The sequence below is a fragment of the Thermothelomyces heterothallicus genome (genome assembly GCF_042370625.1).
Source record: "Thermothelomyces heterothallicus CBS 202.75 unplaced genomic scaffold P884_scaffold_3, whole genome shotgun sequence".
Lineage (NCBI taxonomy): Eukaryota > Fungi > Ascomycota > Sordariomycetes > Sordariales > Chaetomiaceae > Thermothelomyces > Thermothelomyces heterothallicus.
The window spans coordinates 1,009,475-1,027,131 of NW_027192564.1; the positions used below are offsets into that span (position 1 = coordinate 1,009,475).

At 55.4% G+C, this 17,657-nt stretch overlaps 5 protein-coding genes across 5 annotated transcripts; 3 read left to right on the top strand and 2 right to left on the bottom strand.

The window, feature by feature from the left end:
- Positions 1 to 438: 438 nt before the first annotated feature.
- Positions 439 to 4,561, bottom strand: P884DRAFT_217644 (uncharacterized protein). The gene is made up of 2 exons (XM_069439354.1): positions 3,915 to 4,561; positions 439 to 3,849 (listed from the first exon to the last, which is right to left on the bottom strand). The coding sequence occupies exons 1-2, from the start codon at positions 4,383 to 4,385 to the stop codon at positions 616 to 618; spliced, it is 3,705 nt and encodes a 1,234-aa protein (XP_069300641.1). The 5' UTR covers positions 4,386 to 4,561; the 3' UTR covers positions 439 to 615.
- A 2,639-nt stretch (positions 4,562 to 7,200) lies between these two features.
- P884DRAFT_275184 (P-loop containing nucleoside triphosphate hydrolase protein) lies at positions 7,201 to 8,046 on the top strand (the record flags this gene model as incomplete). Its single annotated transcript, XM_069442816.1, has 4 exons — positions 7,201 to 7,250; positions 7,377 to 7,449; positions 7,520 to 7,539; positions 7,638 to 8,046. The coding sequence occupies 4 exons, from the start codon at positions 7,201 to 7,203 to the stop codon at positions 8,044 to 8,046; spliced, it is 552 nt and encodes a 183-aa protein (XP_069300642.1).
- A 2,200-nt stretch (positions 8,047 to 10,246) lies between these two features.
- On the bottom strand, positions 10,247 to 10,888 carry P884DRAFT_192510 (40S ribosomal protein uS9; the record flags this gene model as incomplete). Its single annotated transcript, XM_069437683.1, has 3 exons — positions 10,247 to 10,411; positions 10,562 to 10,776; positions 10,837 to 10,888. 3 exons carry the CDS (start codon positions 10,886 to 10,888, stop codon positions 10,247 to 10,249), a joined length of 432 nt encoding a protein of 143 aa, XP_069300643.1.
- Positions 10,889 to 12,162: 1,274 nt separating this feature from the next.
- On the top strand, positions 12,163 to 12,789 carry P884DRAFT_297138 (chitin synthesis regulation, resistance to congo red-domain-containing protein; the record flags this gene model as incomplete). Its single annotated transcript, XM_069444484.1, has 3 exons — positions 12,163 to 12,212; positions 12,273 to 12,401; positions 12,477 to 12,789. 3 exons carry the CDS (start codon positions 12,163 to 12,165, stop codon positions 12,787 to 12,789), a joined length of 492 nt encoding a protein of 163 aa, XP_069300644.1.
- Positions 12,790 to 14,542: 1,753 nt separating this feature from the next.
- Positions 14,543 to 16,468, top strand: P884DRAFT_80006 (uncharacterized protein). The gene is made up of 2 exons (XM_069446097.1): positions 14,543 to 14,884; positions 14,941 to 16,468. Exons 1-2 carry the CDS (start codon positions 14,715 to 14,717, stop codon positions 16,343 to 16,345), a joined length of 1,575 nt encoding a protein of 524 aa, XP_069300645.1. The 5' UTR covers positions 14,543 to 14,714; the 3' UTR covers positions 16,346 to 16,468.
- The last annotated feature ends 1,189 nt before the right edge of the window (positions 16,469 to 17,657 follow it).

Below are 17,657 nucleotides of genomic sequence, written 5' to 3' on the forward strand. Positions count from 1 at the left end.
TTTTTTTTTTTTTTTTTTTTAAAAAAAAAAAAAAAACAAGATCAGATCTAGGGCTCTTTCCGGTTTCCAAATGTGCTAGCACAGTGAAATACGAACCGAAGGCGATTTCTTGTCAATATGACCTCTATCCGTTGCTGGCGAAAGCGAGGCCGCCTCATGAGGAAACCAATCTCGACAAGATGGGATGGACGGTGACACCAGGAACCAACCCAGGGCAGCGGAAGGCTGCATGATAGAGCCGTTACAGCCGTTGGCCATGAGATCTCGGATTACCTGCTATGTTTCTGTTGTGTTCGGAGGTGCTGCAGCCGCTTCTCATTTCCCTCGCGTTTCCCAAGGGCAGACGGTCAATTAACTATCCCCAGGCTAGCGAGCAACTTTTTCATGCGGCTTCAAGCCCAGCAATTCCAATGGAGTTATTATCTTGGACTTCTTATTGCCATGGTTTACTGCGATATGGTCTGGTCCCTGCAACTCTCATCTAAAAAGGCGCGTACGATACACGCCGGGGGTCCCGAGACAAAGCATGGGGGAACTCTACAACGGAAAAACGATCCGAGTATTTTACCTGGCTTAGGAAAATGGTACAGAAAATAAGAGTGACATGTTGCTTCATCATGCCGAAGCCGCCACACTCGGGAGCGTCTTCGGTGCCGTCGCCCTCAAAGGGCCCCGCCGAGTCGCGTCCTTGGTGTCCACCCGGAACTTCATCTTCACGCCCAGGGCCGCCAGCTCCACATCCAGAAACTTCAGCGCGCCCGGTACGACCACCATTGTGGTGTTTTCCCCGCCGATCCACTGCACCCCTTGACCGTCCTCCCAGATCTCCCCGTCCAGCTTCATCAGATCCAGCCCCTCGATCTGATCCAGGCGCTGCGCGCAGTTCCGACAGCGGACGGTGCCGACCTGCTTCCGCTTGCCAATGAACGGCGACACAGTCGGTTGCACGGACAAAAACGACCCACAATCGCGGCAAATCCACGCCTTGGTGTAGTCGGAGCAGTTGAGCAGGCGGTCCTGCAGCAGGAACGCGGTGCCGTGTGCCAGCAGCGCGTCGCGCTCCATTTCGCCCACGCGGATACCGCCGCCCTTCTTGCGGCCTTTGATGGGCTGGCCCGTCGTTGGGACTACCGGCCCCGTTGTGCGCACCTGGTACTTGTCGTTGACCATGTGTCTCAGCCGCTGGTAGTAGACCACACCGATGTAGATGTCGCAAGCAAACTCCTCTCCAGTAATGCCCGAGTACATGGGTTCGTTGCCGTGGTAGTTGTAACCTGCCTTGATCAGCTGCTGGCCAAAATAGTCGGCCGCCGTGTGCTCCTCGTTGAACTTGAACGGCGTCGAGTCCTGTGCCAGGCCGTGCAGAGCGCCGGCCTTGCCAGCAAGTGACTCGACAAACATGCCGATTGTCATGCGAGACGGGAAAGCGTGGGGGTTGATGATGACGTCGGGCTGGATGCCCGACTCGGAGAAGGGCATGTCGATGGCCGGCCATTTTTGCGACGCGACGCCCTTCTGACCGTGACGCGACGAGAACTTGTCACCGATGACGGGCGACCGGGGGATGCGGAGTTTGATCGAGATTGTCTGCAGGGGCTCATTCCCCGAGTCGCTCCCGATCACGCGCACCTCCTCGATAAAGGCGTCCTCCGCCTCCTTGTAGCGCTCCCAGTGCGTGATGCCGTCTCGGTTGATTAGCTGCCCGCTATAGTCGGCCGAGACAGTGTGCCAGGCACAGAGAATGTCTCCCTCCCTGACCAGGCGGCCCACGTAAGGCAGCCCATCCTCGTCGAGCATTTCGCGGTCCGACGCCCTGACGGGGCTGCCGGGAGCAAAACCGAACATTTTGGTGATGGTCTTGGATGTCCGGGTCCTTGTGTCATCCTTGAGACTGATCTTCTTGGTCTTGTAGATTGTGCCGTGACCGAACCCTCGCTCGTGCGCCGACTTGTTGAGAATCATGGCATCGTCCATGTCATAGCCCGTGTACGAGATGACAGCAACCACGGCATTCATGCCGTTGGGGAAGTTGTCGAAACCGTAGGTATTGTGCAAAGGGGCACGGACGATAGGGGTTTGGCCGGTCTGGAGGCGGTACATCTTGTTGTCCGTCCGATACCGAATTGCAGCTCCCGGTGTGCCCATTGATTGCTTACCCATCTGGCACTGGTACATGTTTCGGGGTGACTGGTTGAAGTCGGAGAAGGGGGTCATGTTGGCCAAGATGGAGAGGATGTTGGTAGGGTCGAACTCGACATGTGTTGAGTCACCTGGAATGACTTCTTCCTCTGTACACGCAATCGACATGTACGGCTGCTCATGCGGGCCGACAAAATCTTCTTTGCCCAGCGGTAAATACTTCACCGGCCGGACCATCCTCGACGGCTGAGACGCCATATAGATACCAGGATACGACCCGCCCCTGGACGGAGGCACATAGCCGATCTCCAAAAGTACCGGAATGCCGTGGCCGCCCTCCACTTTCCAGCGCCGCAGGGTGTCAGCGACAGCCTTGGCCGCTTTGGGGGTACACCAGCCGATGATCCTGCCGTCGAGCATCACGACGACACTCTCGCTTGTGGCGGCGGACGAGTAGTCGTTCACGCCCAGCTCCATAGCAACGCCCGGAACGGCCGACACATCCACCGACTCCGTCATGATCTTGCATTTGTGGGCCAAGTGGTTCAACAATCCACAAGGCGCACCATCAGGGGTGTGAACGGGACACAGGAAACCCCAGGACTCAGGCAGCAGCTTCCGGACGGTCGTGGTCTTCAGCTGAGCGAAGAAACTGCCACGGTGAACCATACGGAAGTGGCTGATGAAACGCAAGAAGTTGAGCTTCTCGGCCACCACGGTGAAGCCCGAAGTCTGTTGCAGGTCGAGACCCGAGGGGCTCTGAAGATTGCCGGTCGAGAGGAAATACTCGAGGGCATTGCCGAGGTTCTCGTTTGTCCTCCTGAAAATGGAAATCGGAAAGTCCTTTGCAAAAGAGGAAGACGTGAAAGAGAGGGTCGGGTTTCGTCTGAGATAATCTCGCAGAGCCGCCTTGAGTGAGACGGAGAGCAACTCATCAAGCCGCTCTTTCAATATCATGCCGTACAGAAAGCCGCCGAGCAGGATCTCCTGGTTCTGCACCGCATCGGGGTTGTCGACTGCGCAGTCGCCGGCAACAAGGGCGTAGAGCTTCCGGCACATGAAGAGCAACATCTTGAACTTGTCGAGATCCTGTTCCTCGGTGACATCGACACAACCAAGATGCACCAGAACCACCTTGCGGAGGAATTCTGTGCCTACTTCATAGTCCGACATGGTATCGGGGACACCGAGCACAACCCGGAACTTCTGTCCCAGATACGCCCGGGTCTGTGTTTTGGTGTACAGACCGTATGATTTATATGTGCGGAGGAGCAGTTCAACACGGTCTGTCAAGAAAGTATTCTCGATCCCTTTCGAGTTTGGCGGGCCCACCAGACCCTCGAAAATCTCTCGGTCGTTGGTCTCGATAAGGGCCTTGAGAATCATCATGACCGGCACGAGATACTCGTTCTTCCTCCATGAGAACCGGAACGTGACGTTGCCGTCGTTCAGGTAGTGGAGCACATTCGTTTGCGAGGTCTCGTCTGGCCGGACCGACCGTACTATAATACCGTACTGCGTATACGAGGAACCGCGGTTGGCAAAACTCGGGCGGATAATAGCCAGCGGGAAGTTCCTGCGGTTGACCAGGAGCAGACGGATAATCTTCTCGATGCCGTTTATGATGAAGTATCCGCCCAGCTCCTCGGACTCCTCTTTTCTCTGCACAAGAAGCGCCGGCGGATTGTTTTCAAGGTGACATTTATTGGACTACGTCGAACGGAGCGCGTCAAGACATGCTTCCGATGTAGTTTGAGGAGAATGGGGCAACATACCTTGACCATGATGGGCATCTGGCCCAATTCTCTGACAAACTCCTGAGGCTCGCCATCGTTGATGCGGTACTCGAAAACAGCCGTGAGCTTCCCCCGGTACGAGACGTGTCGTTCTCTACACTCGGCTGGAAAGATCTCGCGCCTCTTTGCAAACTTGTTGGAGGGCGGAACCTGGGACTTCTGAAGCGTGACGCTCTTGTACCGAATCGTCAGCTTATTTCTACCCGCGGGCGCCGCTCGCTCATCTCCATCTAGAAAAGTCTTCGTCCCGATCTCGGCGAGCGCATGGTCGAGAAGGCTGGGCCTCCCGTCGGTGCGAAAGAGGGCATTAAACGACTCGATATGGGGATCAACCGCGAGCTGGAGGGCAGGATAGGCAGTCCTGTCGGTCGGGGGATTTCGAAAAAGCTTCTCGCGACGAATGGTGTGGTACTCGTGATCCCACGATGTGTTGGTGGGCTCGGGGGCCATGTTCACTTGTTGGGGGGGACTGAACGCGACGTATATCGTTTGAGGGCGCGATTCAGTCGCCTAGGATTGTGTCGCGGTGCCCTCGTTCAAAGGAAATTGCTTACTGTCTGCGCATTACTGGGGTATCCGCGGAGCTGGCTGGAGGGGCGGGAATTCTGGGTGTCGCTCGAAATGGGAATATCCTCAAGCGAGAGTTGAACGATGTAAAGGTCCGTTTGGGAACTTTTTTCTCTTATCGCTTAGTTATCGGTGGGTACCCCTGTTGGTAGTGGGGCTTTTATTCGCTCACACTCTCACGGCCGCACCCGCCGTGTGGTGTGGGTGTGCCACATCAAAAACCATACTACGTACATGGATGCCGTACGCTACATGTGCACGGAAGGTCATCCGCTGCATGCAGGTGTATTCCGTATCTTACCGCGTTACCATTAAGGGAGCACATGGATTTTTGGAAGACTTTAAAGCCAGTCATGAATAAATATACGGGCCTGTTCTTGACATGCCTATTACGTCGTCCCTGGCGATCAACCGTTTAACTGCATCAAAGGGCTCAAGTTGTGAAGCTTCGAGGATCGGGTTATCGTTGGTCGCCATGACGGCAGACAACTACCACGGCAGGACAAGTGAATTTCGGCGTTGCGTTGAGGGCCGCCAGCCGGATGCTGTGCATGGGATTGAGGCCTTGGAATCAGGACCTGCCTTGCCGACGGACACTATATGTTGCCAGCTTCTGGTCACTACCAAACAAGTCGTCATATGGCAGGTCAGGTATGTTGCCCAGTCGGGCCAGCCCAACTGCGGCCGTGTGGGGAGAGGTTTAGGGATGCTCAACTGATGTCCAGTGAATCGTCAGTGGAGTGGGCATCCAGACCATATCAGGCCCCAAGCAGAGCCCAGCTTGCAGCAGCCAACCATTGGGGTTCTGAGGGAGCCGGCCTGCGTAGCAAGGACGATGTGCAGCATGCAGGCCCACAGTCGGCTTTCCGATTTCACACGCAGTCTCGCCAAGATAAGTGTGTGTGCTTGAGGTATATATGGAATTGCACAAGGTACTCGAGGTTGACAGATTGCGAACTTGACCACCGCTTTAAAACCAAGCGGGATTCGTGCAGGTATGTGCTCTACATACCTGCGTAGGTAACGAGATTAGGTACCGTAGGCACCCATTTAACCTTACCGGAGTACCTAGGGACCTTGAATAATGTAGGCAACGTACGTGGCTAAGGTGCCATGCTCGGGTTAGGAAGCTATAAGATTGGTACCTACAGCCCTGTAAGGCCGAGGTCAAATGACCGGGGACTTGGTACACACCTAGTAAATGAACGGCACTGATTGTAGACCCGGACCGATCTGGGATTGTTGGCGACCGCCCCGACTTTGAAGGCGCTTGCTTGCTTTTTGAGATTTCGGTCGGTTTCATCATTGGCTTCGGGTCGAGGGCTCTTGGAAAGCACCATCCAAGGAAAGGAAACTTGCTCTCTCCAAGCCTCAACGCTGAAGCCATTGGCTTTGCGGGCGTGGGATGGTATGTGGGAACCCATGGCCAGAGCTTCCAGGTTGCATGCAGTTCGATGACCCAATCAGTTGAACGCCTGTGACCCCGCTGTTGCAGGCTCACTTCTTACTCCCCAAGAACTCTTTCACCCGACATGGAACCGTTTGCTCTCGAAGTTCTTCTGGAGAATCCCCTAGCCATATCGCCAGCCTGGGAGTGTGAATCGTTGTCGTGTGTCCGGGGTTTAGCAGCAGCAGCAGCCCTCTGTGTCGGCGGCTCGCGAGAAATAATTCGATTCAGATAGAGGCGCCCGGTCACCACTGCCGACCCATCCCCCCAAAGCCAAACGCCGGGGCCGGAAACCAGGCCCACAGAAGCAGGGACGCCCGCAACCGCATCTCAACTCTTCATCAGTCTCCCCATCTCAGATCGGCTCGGCCTTTAGTCCCCCGCAGCCTCCACAGCGGCAACCTCCTGCAGCAATTTTCTTGCAGGGCCAGCCTTGTTTACGCTCCCCGTTACTCTTCTTGTTTGGTGCACGATACAACCCTCCTGACCACGGCTGTTTGCGACCCTGAGCTACCATCGCTCACTTGACGCCGTCGCGTCCCCTGCCGCGCAGCCGCAGCCGCCGCTTGGCTCTGGGGTCCCAGCACCGAGTGTGACTGCAACCTGGGGCTTTCCGAGCCGCCGCACCCTCGTCCATGATCAAAAGCCGATCGTCTCGTCTCGCCGACAAGTTTCCACCCGCTCCTCGCCGTCTTGGAGCTCCACATCGGGAATCCTAAGTGCTAACCGCCCGCATCACTGTTTAACGTCCCATCGTCCTTTTTCTGCGCACCGAGGCACGGACCACAGCTTTCAGGTTGACTTGCACAACGGTTGCCTCCCTAGATTTTGTGCTCCCCGGCTGTATCGTCTTGGTTTCTTGGTGGGCCTGGTCACTTGCTCAACCCACACCCGCTCCCGTTTTCCTTCCTCACCGACTACTAGCAGGAAATCACTTCATCTTGGTTCCCATATCTTTGCGAGCTTGCAAGCGCTTTATTAGCAGAGGCGCGTCATACGAAACATTTATTCATAATTCTGAGCCGCCGTCAGAGTCTGGGCGCAAAACATTGAAACTGGACCCAGCTGAGACTTGTCACCGCCTATCCGTCGCCCGTCAGCTTGGGTCCGGACGATATTCTCTTCCGAATCTTTAAACCCGCAAGCCACTGCGTGACTTTCCCACATCAGCAGCGCGGCCTGACCTGATCGTTGACTCCATCAACATCTTCTGCGGATTACTTTCGACGACAGCGTGGACCCTCAGCGACCATGGCGGGGCTTTTCAGAAGGGTGTACGACTGGCTGTTACGGACCTTCTGGTGAGTCTGACTGCCATGCATTTCCCCCAGCGTCGCCGAGCTGCGGGGCACTACCGGGCCGCATCTCATCGGCAGCACATCGCTGCGACGCGCTCTGGGGTTTCGTGGTGCTGATTCTCGATGCAGGGCGACCGAATTAGATGTGACCATGATCGGACTGCAGAATGCTGGCAAAACCTCTCTTCTCCGCGTCCTCTCGGTGAGTAAAAGAGCTCCAGCAGCTCGATGCCGACATGGACTGCAGGCACTGACGTCGTTTCATTGAACAGGGAGGAGAGTTCGCGATCGAGTAAGCAACCCTTTCTTCACAATCTCCCACCCCGTTTGCTGAATTCGGCCGTCCCCACCATCTTGATTCCCGTGGCCCCGGCTGACCTCCTCTTGCAGCTCCATACCCACCGTCGGATTCAATATGAAGCGGGTGCAACGGGGGCATGTGACACTCAAGTGCTGGGATTTGGGTGGTCAACCCCGCTTCCGGCCCATGTGGGAGAGGTATTGTCGCAATGTTAACGCCATCGTCTTCATTGTCGATATCGCCGACCTAGACCTGCTTCCCGTGGCTCGCGACGAGTTACACTCGCTAATGAGCCAACCAACCCTCGAGGGCATCCCACTCCTCGTGCTCGGCAACAAGTCGGATCTACCTAACAAGTTGTCTGTCGATGAGTTGATTGACGCCATGGACCTCAAGAACGTCGCCCACCGTGAGGTCTCGTGCTATGGCATCTCGGCCAAGGAGGAGACCAACCTTGAGGCCGTCTTGCAATGGCTGATGAGGTTTGCCAACCGATGAGCTCTGTTGTTGAGGCCTGTGAGCTTGTCGTTGCTTCTTGTTTTGGATACCCAACTTTCGGCGGGATTCGGTTCGCGTGGTGCTTCGGTCTCTCGGCAGTTTGGGTCTGGTGTCTTCTGGTTTCGCATTTCTCTTTTCCCCTTTGCTCTTTCCGTGTCGTCACAGCAGCTTTTCGGGCAAAGACATTTGATTATCGGCCGGCGACGACCATAGTTTCTTCTCTCAACACCGGTTCCCTCTCATTCTCGTCTTGGCGGCGTTGGAACTCCTTGCTGTGGTCAGGTCTCAAAATTAGGGATCCGGCAGGCCCCAAAGACTGTCTCCTCGAGCGCGCGAGGCAAAGACGCAAAGGCTTCTGGTGCAGACCAGCTCAGTCAGGTGCCGCAACGCCGCGCTTGGTTGGCAGCAGCTGCAATGGCGCTTGCCACTTGCAGCGGTGAGGGAGGAAATGGATGAAAACATTTCCAAGAAAACAAACATTCTTTCAAAAGCACGCTAGGGCCTGTATGGACGGGACTCGGAGAGGTTTGTCTGAGGCGTGCTAGGCGTGGCAGGTAGTTTGTATCCTCGGGGGTTCCTCATAGTGGACGCTTCATTCGAAGACAATGATGACGTTTTTGAAAGACTGAAATGGTGATGAAACCTAACGAGACGACCTGAGAGGAGTTCCTTTAGCAAGCCATGTGGCCAGCCAGTGGTCCGGTCTGTCGTGGTCGTGACTTGAAGGCTTTCGGTAAGGTTACTGGGAGGTGAAGCAGCCCCACCCACTCAGGTAAGGGTTGTATTGGCCGGAGCGTTGAGACGCCGAGGGAAGTCAAGAGACAACAGCTCCATTTTCGCGAATGTAGAAAAGAAGGAGGGGGGAAGAGTCTAGCGAGGAAACGGAGAACATGGAAGGAGAAACGAGTGAAAAAAGAGAAAAAGAGCAAGGTCTGCACGCTTCAAAAGGAGGGACGGCGCGAAGGGGTCAAGTACTGGACTTACACACGGGCCATTTCCCGGCCATTGACGTGGGAAGGTATCATTGGCTGCTGCTTGCTTGGGAATCCATCCATCAACGACACGCCCGCGTACACGGAGCGAAGGCAAGGCAAGGGAAACCAGGGCGGGTCATGGCAGGACAGGGAACCGGGCGCTTCGCACGTACCTAATTTGACTGTTCGCTCCGAAGCATTCATAGCTCGCCTCGAGGCGAGTTTACGCTGGCCTTCCCTGGGACCAGCACCTAGGATGTGAGCTCCCCGTTCCTTGGCTGTCCTTTAGGTGATAACTACCACAAGCCTGACGAGTCCACCATTGGGCCCCGATATTTCGAGAGTGCACGAGCTTAAGGAGAGTAAGAGAGCAGTGTCACTCGCAAACACCAGGCTACCCTTGTAATCAACGCTCAAATGCTGGAAGTCACGGAGACGAACAGAGGTCTTGTCAGCTAGAGTAGACCCAACATGCTGATAAGCGAAGTCGGGCGCTGCGGTTTGCACATTTCCATCATGTCATGCCGCATTTCTGACACTCAAAACTGTCCACGCTTCCTGATTTCTGCCGTGGCCAGGTGACGTACGCAACACGCCGGCACGACCTATATGTCTCCAGGTTGGCTCCTGTAAAGTCGTGGCATGGCTGAAAATAACCTTTGGCTAAGAGAACCGTGATCTGTTAATACTGCCACTTGTGGTGTGGTAGCGGGTGCGGGTGCGATCGTGGTGGAGGTCCAGTGATAATAATCACCCATAAGGGTCCGTTTCGTGATTCTCGTCCAAAACTTCGTCGTTCGTCGGTGACGAAACTGCACACTCCGTCAGAATGTCCAACCACTTCCCAAGCATCACATCGTCTTGTCCATCCTTCATCGGCACTGTTCTTGATTCGGCACCCGGGACACAAGGAAACACCGATCGCATTCCCACCCAGGCGCGGGCGAGCCGGGGGCATTCGAGCTGCTCTATTGCTTCCACGATTCTCATATTCCGCCGCTCAAACACCCATCCAGGTCTCACATGCTCCACGTATGAACCCGCCAACAATATCGGATGGGTGCCAGGTCGACTCGAGTCTTATTCCTATCTCCCAAGGCGCCTGTATTGTGCACCTCAGCAGGCCATCGTCGGAGGCCAATATCGACTCGTAGCTGATGAATGCAATGCCGAACGCCGTCCGTGTCCACGCAAGTTCCCGCTTCCCGACATGACCCAAAAACCGATCAACGGTAGGACTTCTGGAACCTCGCACGGGCACCCCTTCCACCGAACTTCTTGGGCTCGCAACGCCTGGGGTCGGCAACGAGAAGGCTGCGGTCGAACTGAATGAGAGCGGTCTTGAGGAGGTTCTTGGAGTGCTCGTCGATGTACTTGGCGTAGTAAGCGACCTAAACGATTGCCCGTATCAGCAAGTCAACCCTTCCACTTTGAAATCGAGGTGCGGTGCGGTAGATCCGGCTACTGACAATGGCCTTGGCAATCTGTTAAAATCCTCATGTTAGCATCTGCCCCGCTCACATCTGCTCGCACCGAAGTACCAGGGATATACGTACAGCCTGGCGCGTCGCGTAGACCTGGGAAGTGTGACCACCACCAGCGACCCGGATGCGGATGTCGACGTCGGCGAACTTGTCGGTCCCGAGGAGAAGGATGGGCTCGTAGAGCTTCGCCCGCAGGATCTCGGGGGCGAACAGCTTGAGCGGCTTGCCGTTGACCTTGATCAGGCCCTTGCCCTGCACACAGCGAGCGACGGCTGCAATCCTGTCAGAGTCCGATCGACCGATTCGTTTCGCTTAAAGCAAAACACCCGTACCTGTGGCATTTTTCTTCTTGCCGAACACCTGAACTGCCTGGGTGGTAGCCATTTTGACGTGATGGCGGGATACCTTCCTGTTTGTTAGTTCGGGGCTGGATTTTTCTCCTTGTTCTAAATTTTGTGTGTGGAGGGGGAAATCAAGATGGGGCTAGCGGCAATCACGTGGCTTTGAATTTGTGGCTGACCGGTCAACTTGTGGCATTATATAAGTCCGAGTGGGCCCCCGAGTCTGGTCCATCAAGTCTCCAGTCCTTCGCATAACCTGAATATGACAGACCCGCCTACATAGTAAGCCGCGGTGCTGGCGCCGTGATGGGAGAGTTGGTCATCGAGAAATTTGAATCTGAACTGGTGTTGACCGATGGAGAAGTTCACCCACCAATACCCCCATCTACGAGGGTCTTTGCGACCTAAAGTTGGAGAGATTCTGGGTGACAGGGAGTATTTTAACAAGCGTTTGTAGTTGTTGTCACTTCGATGGCATCTTTCTTCCAAAAGAGGCAAAAAGTACGTCTCATGAGGCGTTGGATATCAAACATGCGTATCCGTATCCCCAACCACCGTCTGTCTAACGTACTACGTAAGCCTGTGGAGCAGTAGCGTGCCTCTGTAATCCGTATGTATGATGACCTGAGCCAGGGTCGCGAGTGTCTCCGAATAAAACCTCGCAAACAGTTCCCTGCGCCTCCTACGAATCCTGTAAGATCAAGGCCTCCGGTAACGGATTCTCACTATTGACCGCAACCGTGGTGTTCTGAACCGGAGCTCAACCAAGCCATGTCTATGTGCGATAAAATGCAGGCAGCGGTGTATCCTATTACGGAATAACTACATTGGACGAAATGCGTGGAAGATGTTTTTTTGAAAGAGAACGACGGAAATCGGCAAACATGCGCTGTTGCCCAAAACTTGGTACGCCGCTTGGCAGTCTGCCTCGGGTGATCTCATTGGGACACCGGTGGCCAAGTTTGCTCAGCCATCAAAGTGCCACGCCTTCCGATATGACAACGTGCGGAAGTGTCATGTCTTACGGTGCGGCTCTGCCGAATTTCCGCATGTTGGCGGTACAAACGGCGTGTGCCATGCCAGGTGATCCACAGTGTGGGAACTTCGTCGATGGCACGTCACCTCGCCCGGCCCTCCTCTGCTCCGCCGCATAATATCTTCCACGGCGCCTCCCCTAGCTTCTTCAACCAACGCATCCATGCTCAACTTCCGATTATCAACGGCATCATCGTTCAACCTTTCGGGGCCTTTCTCGTACTGAAATCCCGCATTAAGACTCATTTGCACAGCTTTTGAACGGTCCAACGCAAACCGATCATGGCGCCTTTTCCCGACAAGGTCGCCGAACTTGCAAAGCGCGCTGACGGGTATGAAGGACACGATGCACCAGTGCCTTATGATTACACTAGCTAACAATCGTTCTGTAGATGCGGACCTGGCCGCTACCGTGACTTCGATGGCGATTGCCACTACTATTCCACATGGTACCACTGGGGCCGCTGGGTTTTCGCCGGCCTGGCTATTCTCCTCATCCTCATCATCTTTGCCTCTCTTGTGTACGTCATCCTTTCAGCATCTTACGTGCTTTTTTTTCCATTTGAACGACTACTAAATCAATACCTTCTAAACAGCCGTAACTCGCGCCGGCGCAGGAGACTAGGCCGACAACCATTGTACGGAACCGGGTGGATGGCTCCGGCACCACCTCCGTACTACCCTCCGCCGCCGCAATACTCGCCCCATGATCAAGGAGTCCCTCCCCCGCCGGGCGGCTACAAGTATGGTGAGGGTGGTGGCTACTACGGCGGCAACCAGCCAAACAACGAGTATTACGGGGGCAACCAGGAGGGCATTCAGCTACAACCGCCGCAGAACGCCTACCATCGCGCTACCGACAATGATTACGCGCCTCCTCCAGGCCCTCCGCCGAAACCCGCTAACTAGCTGGCGTCACGTTTGGGATACGAGTCACTGAAAAGGTAGAGGAGACATTCGCTTATTCACACCAAAGCTTTGCAGGGATAACAAAGGGTGGCCGGCGTTAGGGGTTTGTCATGTTTCTGGAGGCCGATATGTCAGGTTTTAATGATGGTTGGGGTTTCGTTCTGCGTGTACAGTTTCGCAATCTCATGATGGTCTTTACCCCTACTTGAGTTCACTCCATTGAAGAGATCCCTGGGTTTCTGCTGATCAGTGAGTGGTAGCGTGATGCTTCTGCTGTGTGACACCAGAGTCTCACGTGGTGTTGCCAACGGATTGATTCATGGATGGCGTTTGCATCCGATTCTCAATCTGTCCCGTCCAAAACTGACAATAAGGGAGTTAAGCATTAAGGATTGATGTTCGAATGAGCTCGGCGGCTTCTAAGGCGGCTTGAAGACACGGGACCGCTGCTTGCTACGAAGGATGGATACCCGCCATAGGAATGCGATCGTTGGAACTGTCCGAAATGTCGCTATCGCTACGTTTTCAGTAAGCTGTCGGAATTCAACTCGAGACTTCAGGTTGTTTCGTTCCCTGGATCATCCGGGAGTGAGAGCCCAAAAAGGCAAGACAGAGCCGTAGCATACGCGGCTTGAGACAAATGCGGCCCCTGCGCTTTCCGGTCTACGACGGAATAGTATAAAAGAAGTAACTGTTCGTAGCATATATAAGCAACTCTCCGCATCGCCTGCCTGTAGTCTTGTCGTGTCCCGTGCCGTCATGACGCTGATCGACCCAATGAGTTTTTATTTTCACCCTCATTTTCTCTCTTTGTATCCTCGGCCACGTCGGAGCTGGATGGCGATCGGTGCGGACCCTAGCTAGAGGAGTACCCTTGATTGACGATCTCGATTTGGTGGTTTGTGATGCAGAAGGCAGGGGCGCGGGTGAAATTGCCGGAACCCCGCCTGGTTCAGGCGATGATTGTCCCGTCCCTCATCTCCCTCATCTCCCACGCTCTCAGCATCGTAAGCACGGAAGGGACTCGGCAGCATGGTGCCTGCAGGATGCTTGGTGAAGGATAGGCCTTTTTAGTGTCAATAGTTATCTGAACGAAGTCAAAGCGTCAGCGAAGAATATATGCTTTGGTGCAGACAGTTTTTCCTCGAGGCTGATATGCCAGATATGATAGTCGCTGCTAGAGAATGGTTGGACCCTTGTCGCAAGGATCTGAAGCCGTTGGTGCCTTGTAGATGCAAAGACAGGGCGAGGGGTTCGCTGAGCGGACCAATGCCATCCGCCCATTGTGTGCGGGTTCGGCTCTTCTGGTCGCGCAATTCCTACCCGCCGTGGGAGGCCTTCCGCTTAACTCTCTTACCCCCCCCCCCAAGGCTGACTTTTCGCTGCCCTCCGGGTTTCACCTCGCTCACACACGACGCGGAGCAGAGCCACTCTTTTGGTCTTTCGTTTGACGCACTCTTTTTGGAACCGGCGGCAATTGTTCGCCTCGCTTCGTTCTTTGCGAGCTGTTCTTATCCTCGTTTCAATTGCTGTTTGACACACCCTCAATCTCTTGGTCGTTCGCTCCCTTGCGCCCGTTAATCTGCATCAATCGACATCGTTATCGAGATACCAAGCATTTCATGCCGATTATTTGTGCTTTGCGACGACAGTTACATCATCGCATATTCGGTCTAAAATAACCTTCATACTGCGCTCCGCGGCGGTGCGAAACCGACACCCAATCCAAGCGTCAGCAGAACGGCATCGAGGGAACAGACGATCAAACACAAGCGACAGCCAACCACAATGGCGCTTTAGTGTGCTGCTGAACAATCCTATCATCAACCATCCATGCGAGTGCTGATCGTGTTTATTGATCGCTCGCACCATAATCATTCCCGGAATCGGTTGCTTGAGCAGGAGGTGGAAGATCGAGAGGCAAGATGCCGACGGTCGACGTAGCGATGGAGAGGAGCTTGAGGAGGGGGGTTTTGGACTTATTTGTGGCCAGTTTGCGACCGGCGCTCGAGAGGAGGGACATCGAGGGGCAAATATCGGACGTGAAGACAGCCTTTTCCAGCTGGGATAACTGCATGCAGGTGAACTATTGCAAGTAGGTCTCGGGTCCGTTCTGGATGATGCCGCCGGGTGCTGACAAAAGACACAAAGGTGGCCCGCCATTGCGCTCATAATTATCGGGGGGTTGATCATCATCTCGGTGACCTGGTGCATCATTCGGTGCGCATGCTGCGGGCGTTCATGCTGCTGCTCCTGCTTCTCATGCCTCCGGTGCTGTGGCAACTGCTGCGGTTGTTGCGATCCTCCCAGAGGCAGGCGCAAGTACCTTGACGAGCCCTACATACCTCCGAACTACGGATACAAGTCGCAGGAACCGATGCATGCCGGCTTCAATGCTGGTTCAACTGCATCCCCCTTGTCCAAGGGGCCCGGGTTTCCTCAGTACGCCGAGTTCGATGCAGGCGGCAAGAAGGACGAGGACGCTCTTCCGCAGATGCCGAGCTGGGAGGGCGCAGAGCAGAAGAAGGTGCTCGTGGAGGAGGAGGCCGTCGAGATGAATGCACTTAAGAGACCCGAAACTGGCGGGCAAGCTGCTCGGCCGATGTCCCCGCATAGCTCTCGCTCGCCGGTCAATCGAAGCCCGTACGGGCCACCAGGCGGTGGTCCTGGGTCTGGCGGGTACCATGCCGCCAGCACGGTCGACTACGACGGTCCCTATGCACAGAATGCTCCGGCTTACAGTCAGCCAGGCGTGACTTACGGCGAGGCGGAGCATGGATACGGGGCTGGCGGCTTCGCAATGGGTCCTGAGCGGCGGTCACCCCAGGCTTTCAATAACGTTGGATACGGCGGGTATAGCAACATCAACAACTACGGACAAGCACACGACTACCCCGGTTCCGGAAGGCAAGGGAGCTACGACAATTACGGCGCAGCACATCAGCAACCCTACGACAGTTACGACAACTTTGGCGGCCCTCAAGCCGACCAAGGCTACGGCATTGCGCGGCACCAAACCCCCAGCCGCGAACTGAACAACGCCTCCCCCTTCCCCGGCGACTCAAGACGCTCACCAGCACCACAAAGCCCTTACGGCCCCGATGCGGGCCGCCCTCCCGCCCCACGAGGGCCATACGGTGCCGAATCGCGCCGCTCCCCAGGCCCCGCGGCTTACGGCGGCTCTCCTCCCTACAGCGGCGGCCCCGACCCACGGCGGTCCCCCGCGCCGCAAGGCGATTACGGCAGCAGGCGATCCCCCGCACCCCGGCAAGGACCCTACGGCGGGGCCCGTTCGCCGCCGCAGCGGCAGTACTCCAACAACGGCATGCACTCGCCCGTTGGCGGGGTTGGCGACTTTGGTTCGAACGGGCCGACGCCGCTGAGGAACGAGGCCGGGTTCGACTTCACATCCGGGTACAGCCGCCCGCCGGCGGAGAGGAGCGCGGCGGCAAGCCCTGTGAACGGGCCTGGAGGATATCGGCAGCCGAGCCCGTCTGCCGAGTTCGGCGGCGGCGGCGGTGGGTATTCGGGGTATCAACCCTATAAGCCGGCGTGAGGTCGCGTGTCTGCTTGGCGTCGAGGACGCGAAAGCATTGGGGGAAAAGGGGGGCATCGATTTCGGATGCATGGATTGATGGTATCAACGGCGTTGTTGGTGTCAGTGTCATTGTCGATTCTCGCGTTCGTTCGTGCCCCTTTGGTGTTCTTCTCTTCCTCCTTCGTTGGTTTCTTCCTCTCGTTGACGTCGCAAGACTTATAGATGGTTGCCTTTGTTGCTTGTTTCTTTTCTTTTTTTTTCTCATGACCAGGGAGGCTATGCCGGGGACTACAACTAGGAGATGCGTATCGGTGAGGCTATGTGACGTGGGTGGCGATGGAGGGAGGTGTGATACCTTGTTGTTCTGGCCGCACTGTTACCGTGTTGGACTTTTCCTGGAGTACAAAGGAGTAAGCGGGTACAGCGGGTGTGGGATGTCCGGATTCGCGTCCTTCGGTTCTGTGGCTCCGCTTCTTCTTCTCGCTTCCTGGCTGCTGGAGCAGCGATGGTGGCTGTGCTAGCAAGCCGTCTCATTTCCCCGGGCTCTGGACCCGCTGATTTGACTTGATGACGAAGGCACGGCCATTGGTGAACGGGTATAATTCCTTATTCAGGAATCATACGTAAAGGTGCGGGTTGCCATCATCCGATTTCAGCCTTCCTTGACAGGGTTTGGGCATGTTGAGGTAATGGGACTTTAACTTAGACACAACAGCGGCCATGGTTGATTCATTTTCGGTGCTCGACTGGGAATGTATTGTGCGGCGTGATACGCGGTCGACGCAAGTCCGAAGGCGTGAGCAACTTTTTTAAGAGACCAGAATGCGGGAAATATGTATATACGGAATACATTGAAACAAACCCCCTGGGCACGGGACGCTTCTCAGAGGCCAGGACTTGCGGCCTGATGACCCTTGTTTCAACGGCGACGGTGACAGCTTGGCCGGATCAGCGTCGGGGGCAACAAACCTCGACCAAGACCGCTTCGCCTCCTCCCTGATGATGGATGCTGACGAGGCTACTCTAATACACAGTCAAATACAATCGGGGGATCGTTCCCGCAGCAAAGTAGGGTAAGCTCGGAGGGATGTAGTCCCTCAGCGTGAGTGCATCCCAGCGACGTAGAGAATACATGTACTATGTATTGTTTATTTGTAAGGAAGAGGGAACTGCCACTCCGTACGTGAAGACTACACTCTCTGGTGTACAGAAGACATAACTATGTACCAACATACATACAATTCAGTACAATAACAATTTATGTAAGCCCGGGAAATGCACCATACTAGCTCATGATGTCCTGACGTGGCCGTGGCGGTGCGCGAAGGAT

Bases quoted from the DNA above. Each gene is read 5' to 3' on its own strand.
- P884DRAFT_80006 (XM_069446097.1), top strand. From the start codon at position 14,715: ATGCCGACGGTCGACGTAGCGATGGAGAGGAGCTTGAGGAGGGGGGTT. The intron at 14,885-14,940 runs GTAGGTCTCGGG...AAAGACACAAAG, and splicing joins ATGCAGGTGAACTATTGCAA to GTGGCCCGCCATTGCGCTCA.
- P884DRAFT_217644 (XM_069439354.1), bottom strand. From the start codon at position 4,385: ATGGCCCCCGAGCCCACCAACACATCGTGGGATCACGAGTACCACACC. The intron at 3,850-3,914 runs GTATGTTGCCCC...CGTTCGACGTAG, and splicing joins AGATGCCCATCATGGTCAAG to TCCAATAAATGTCACCTTGA.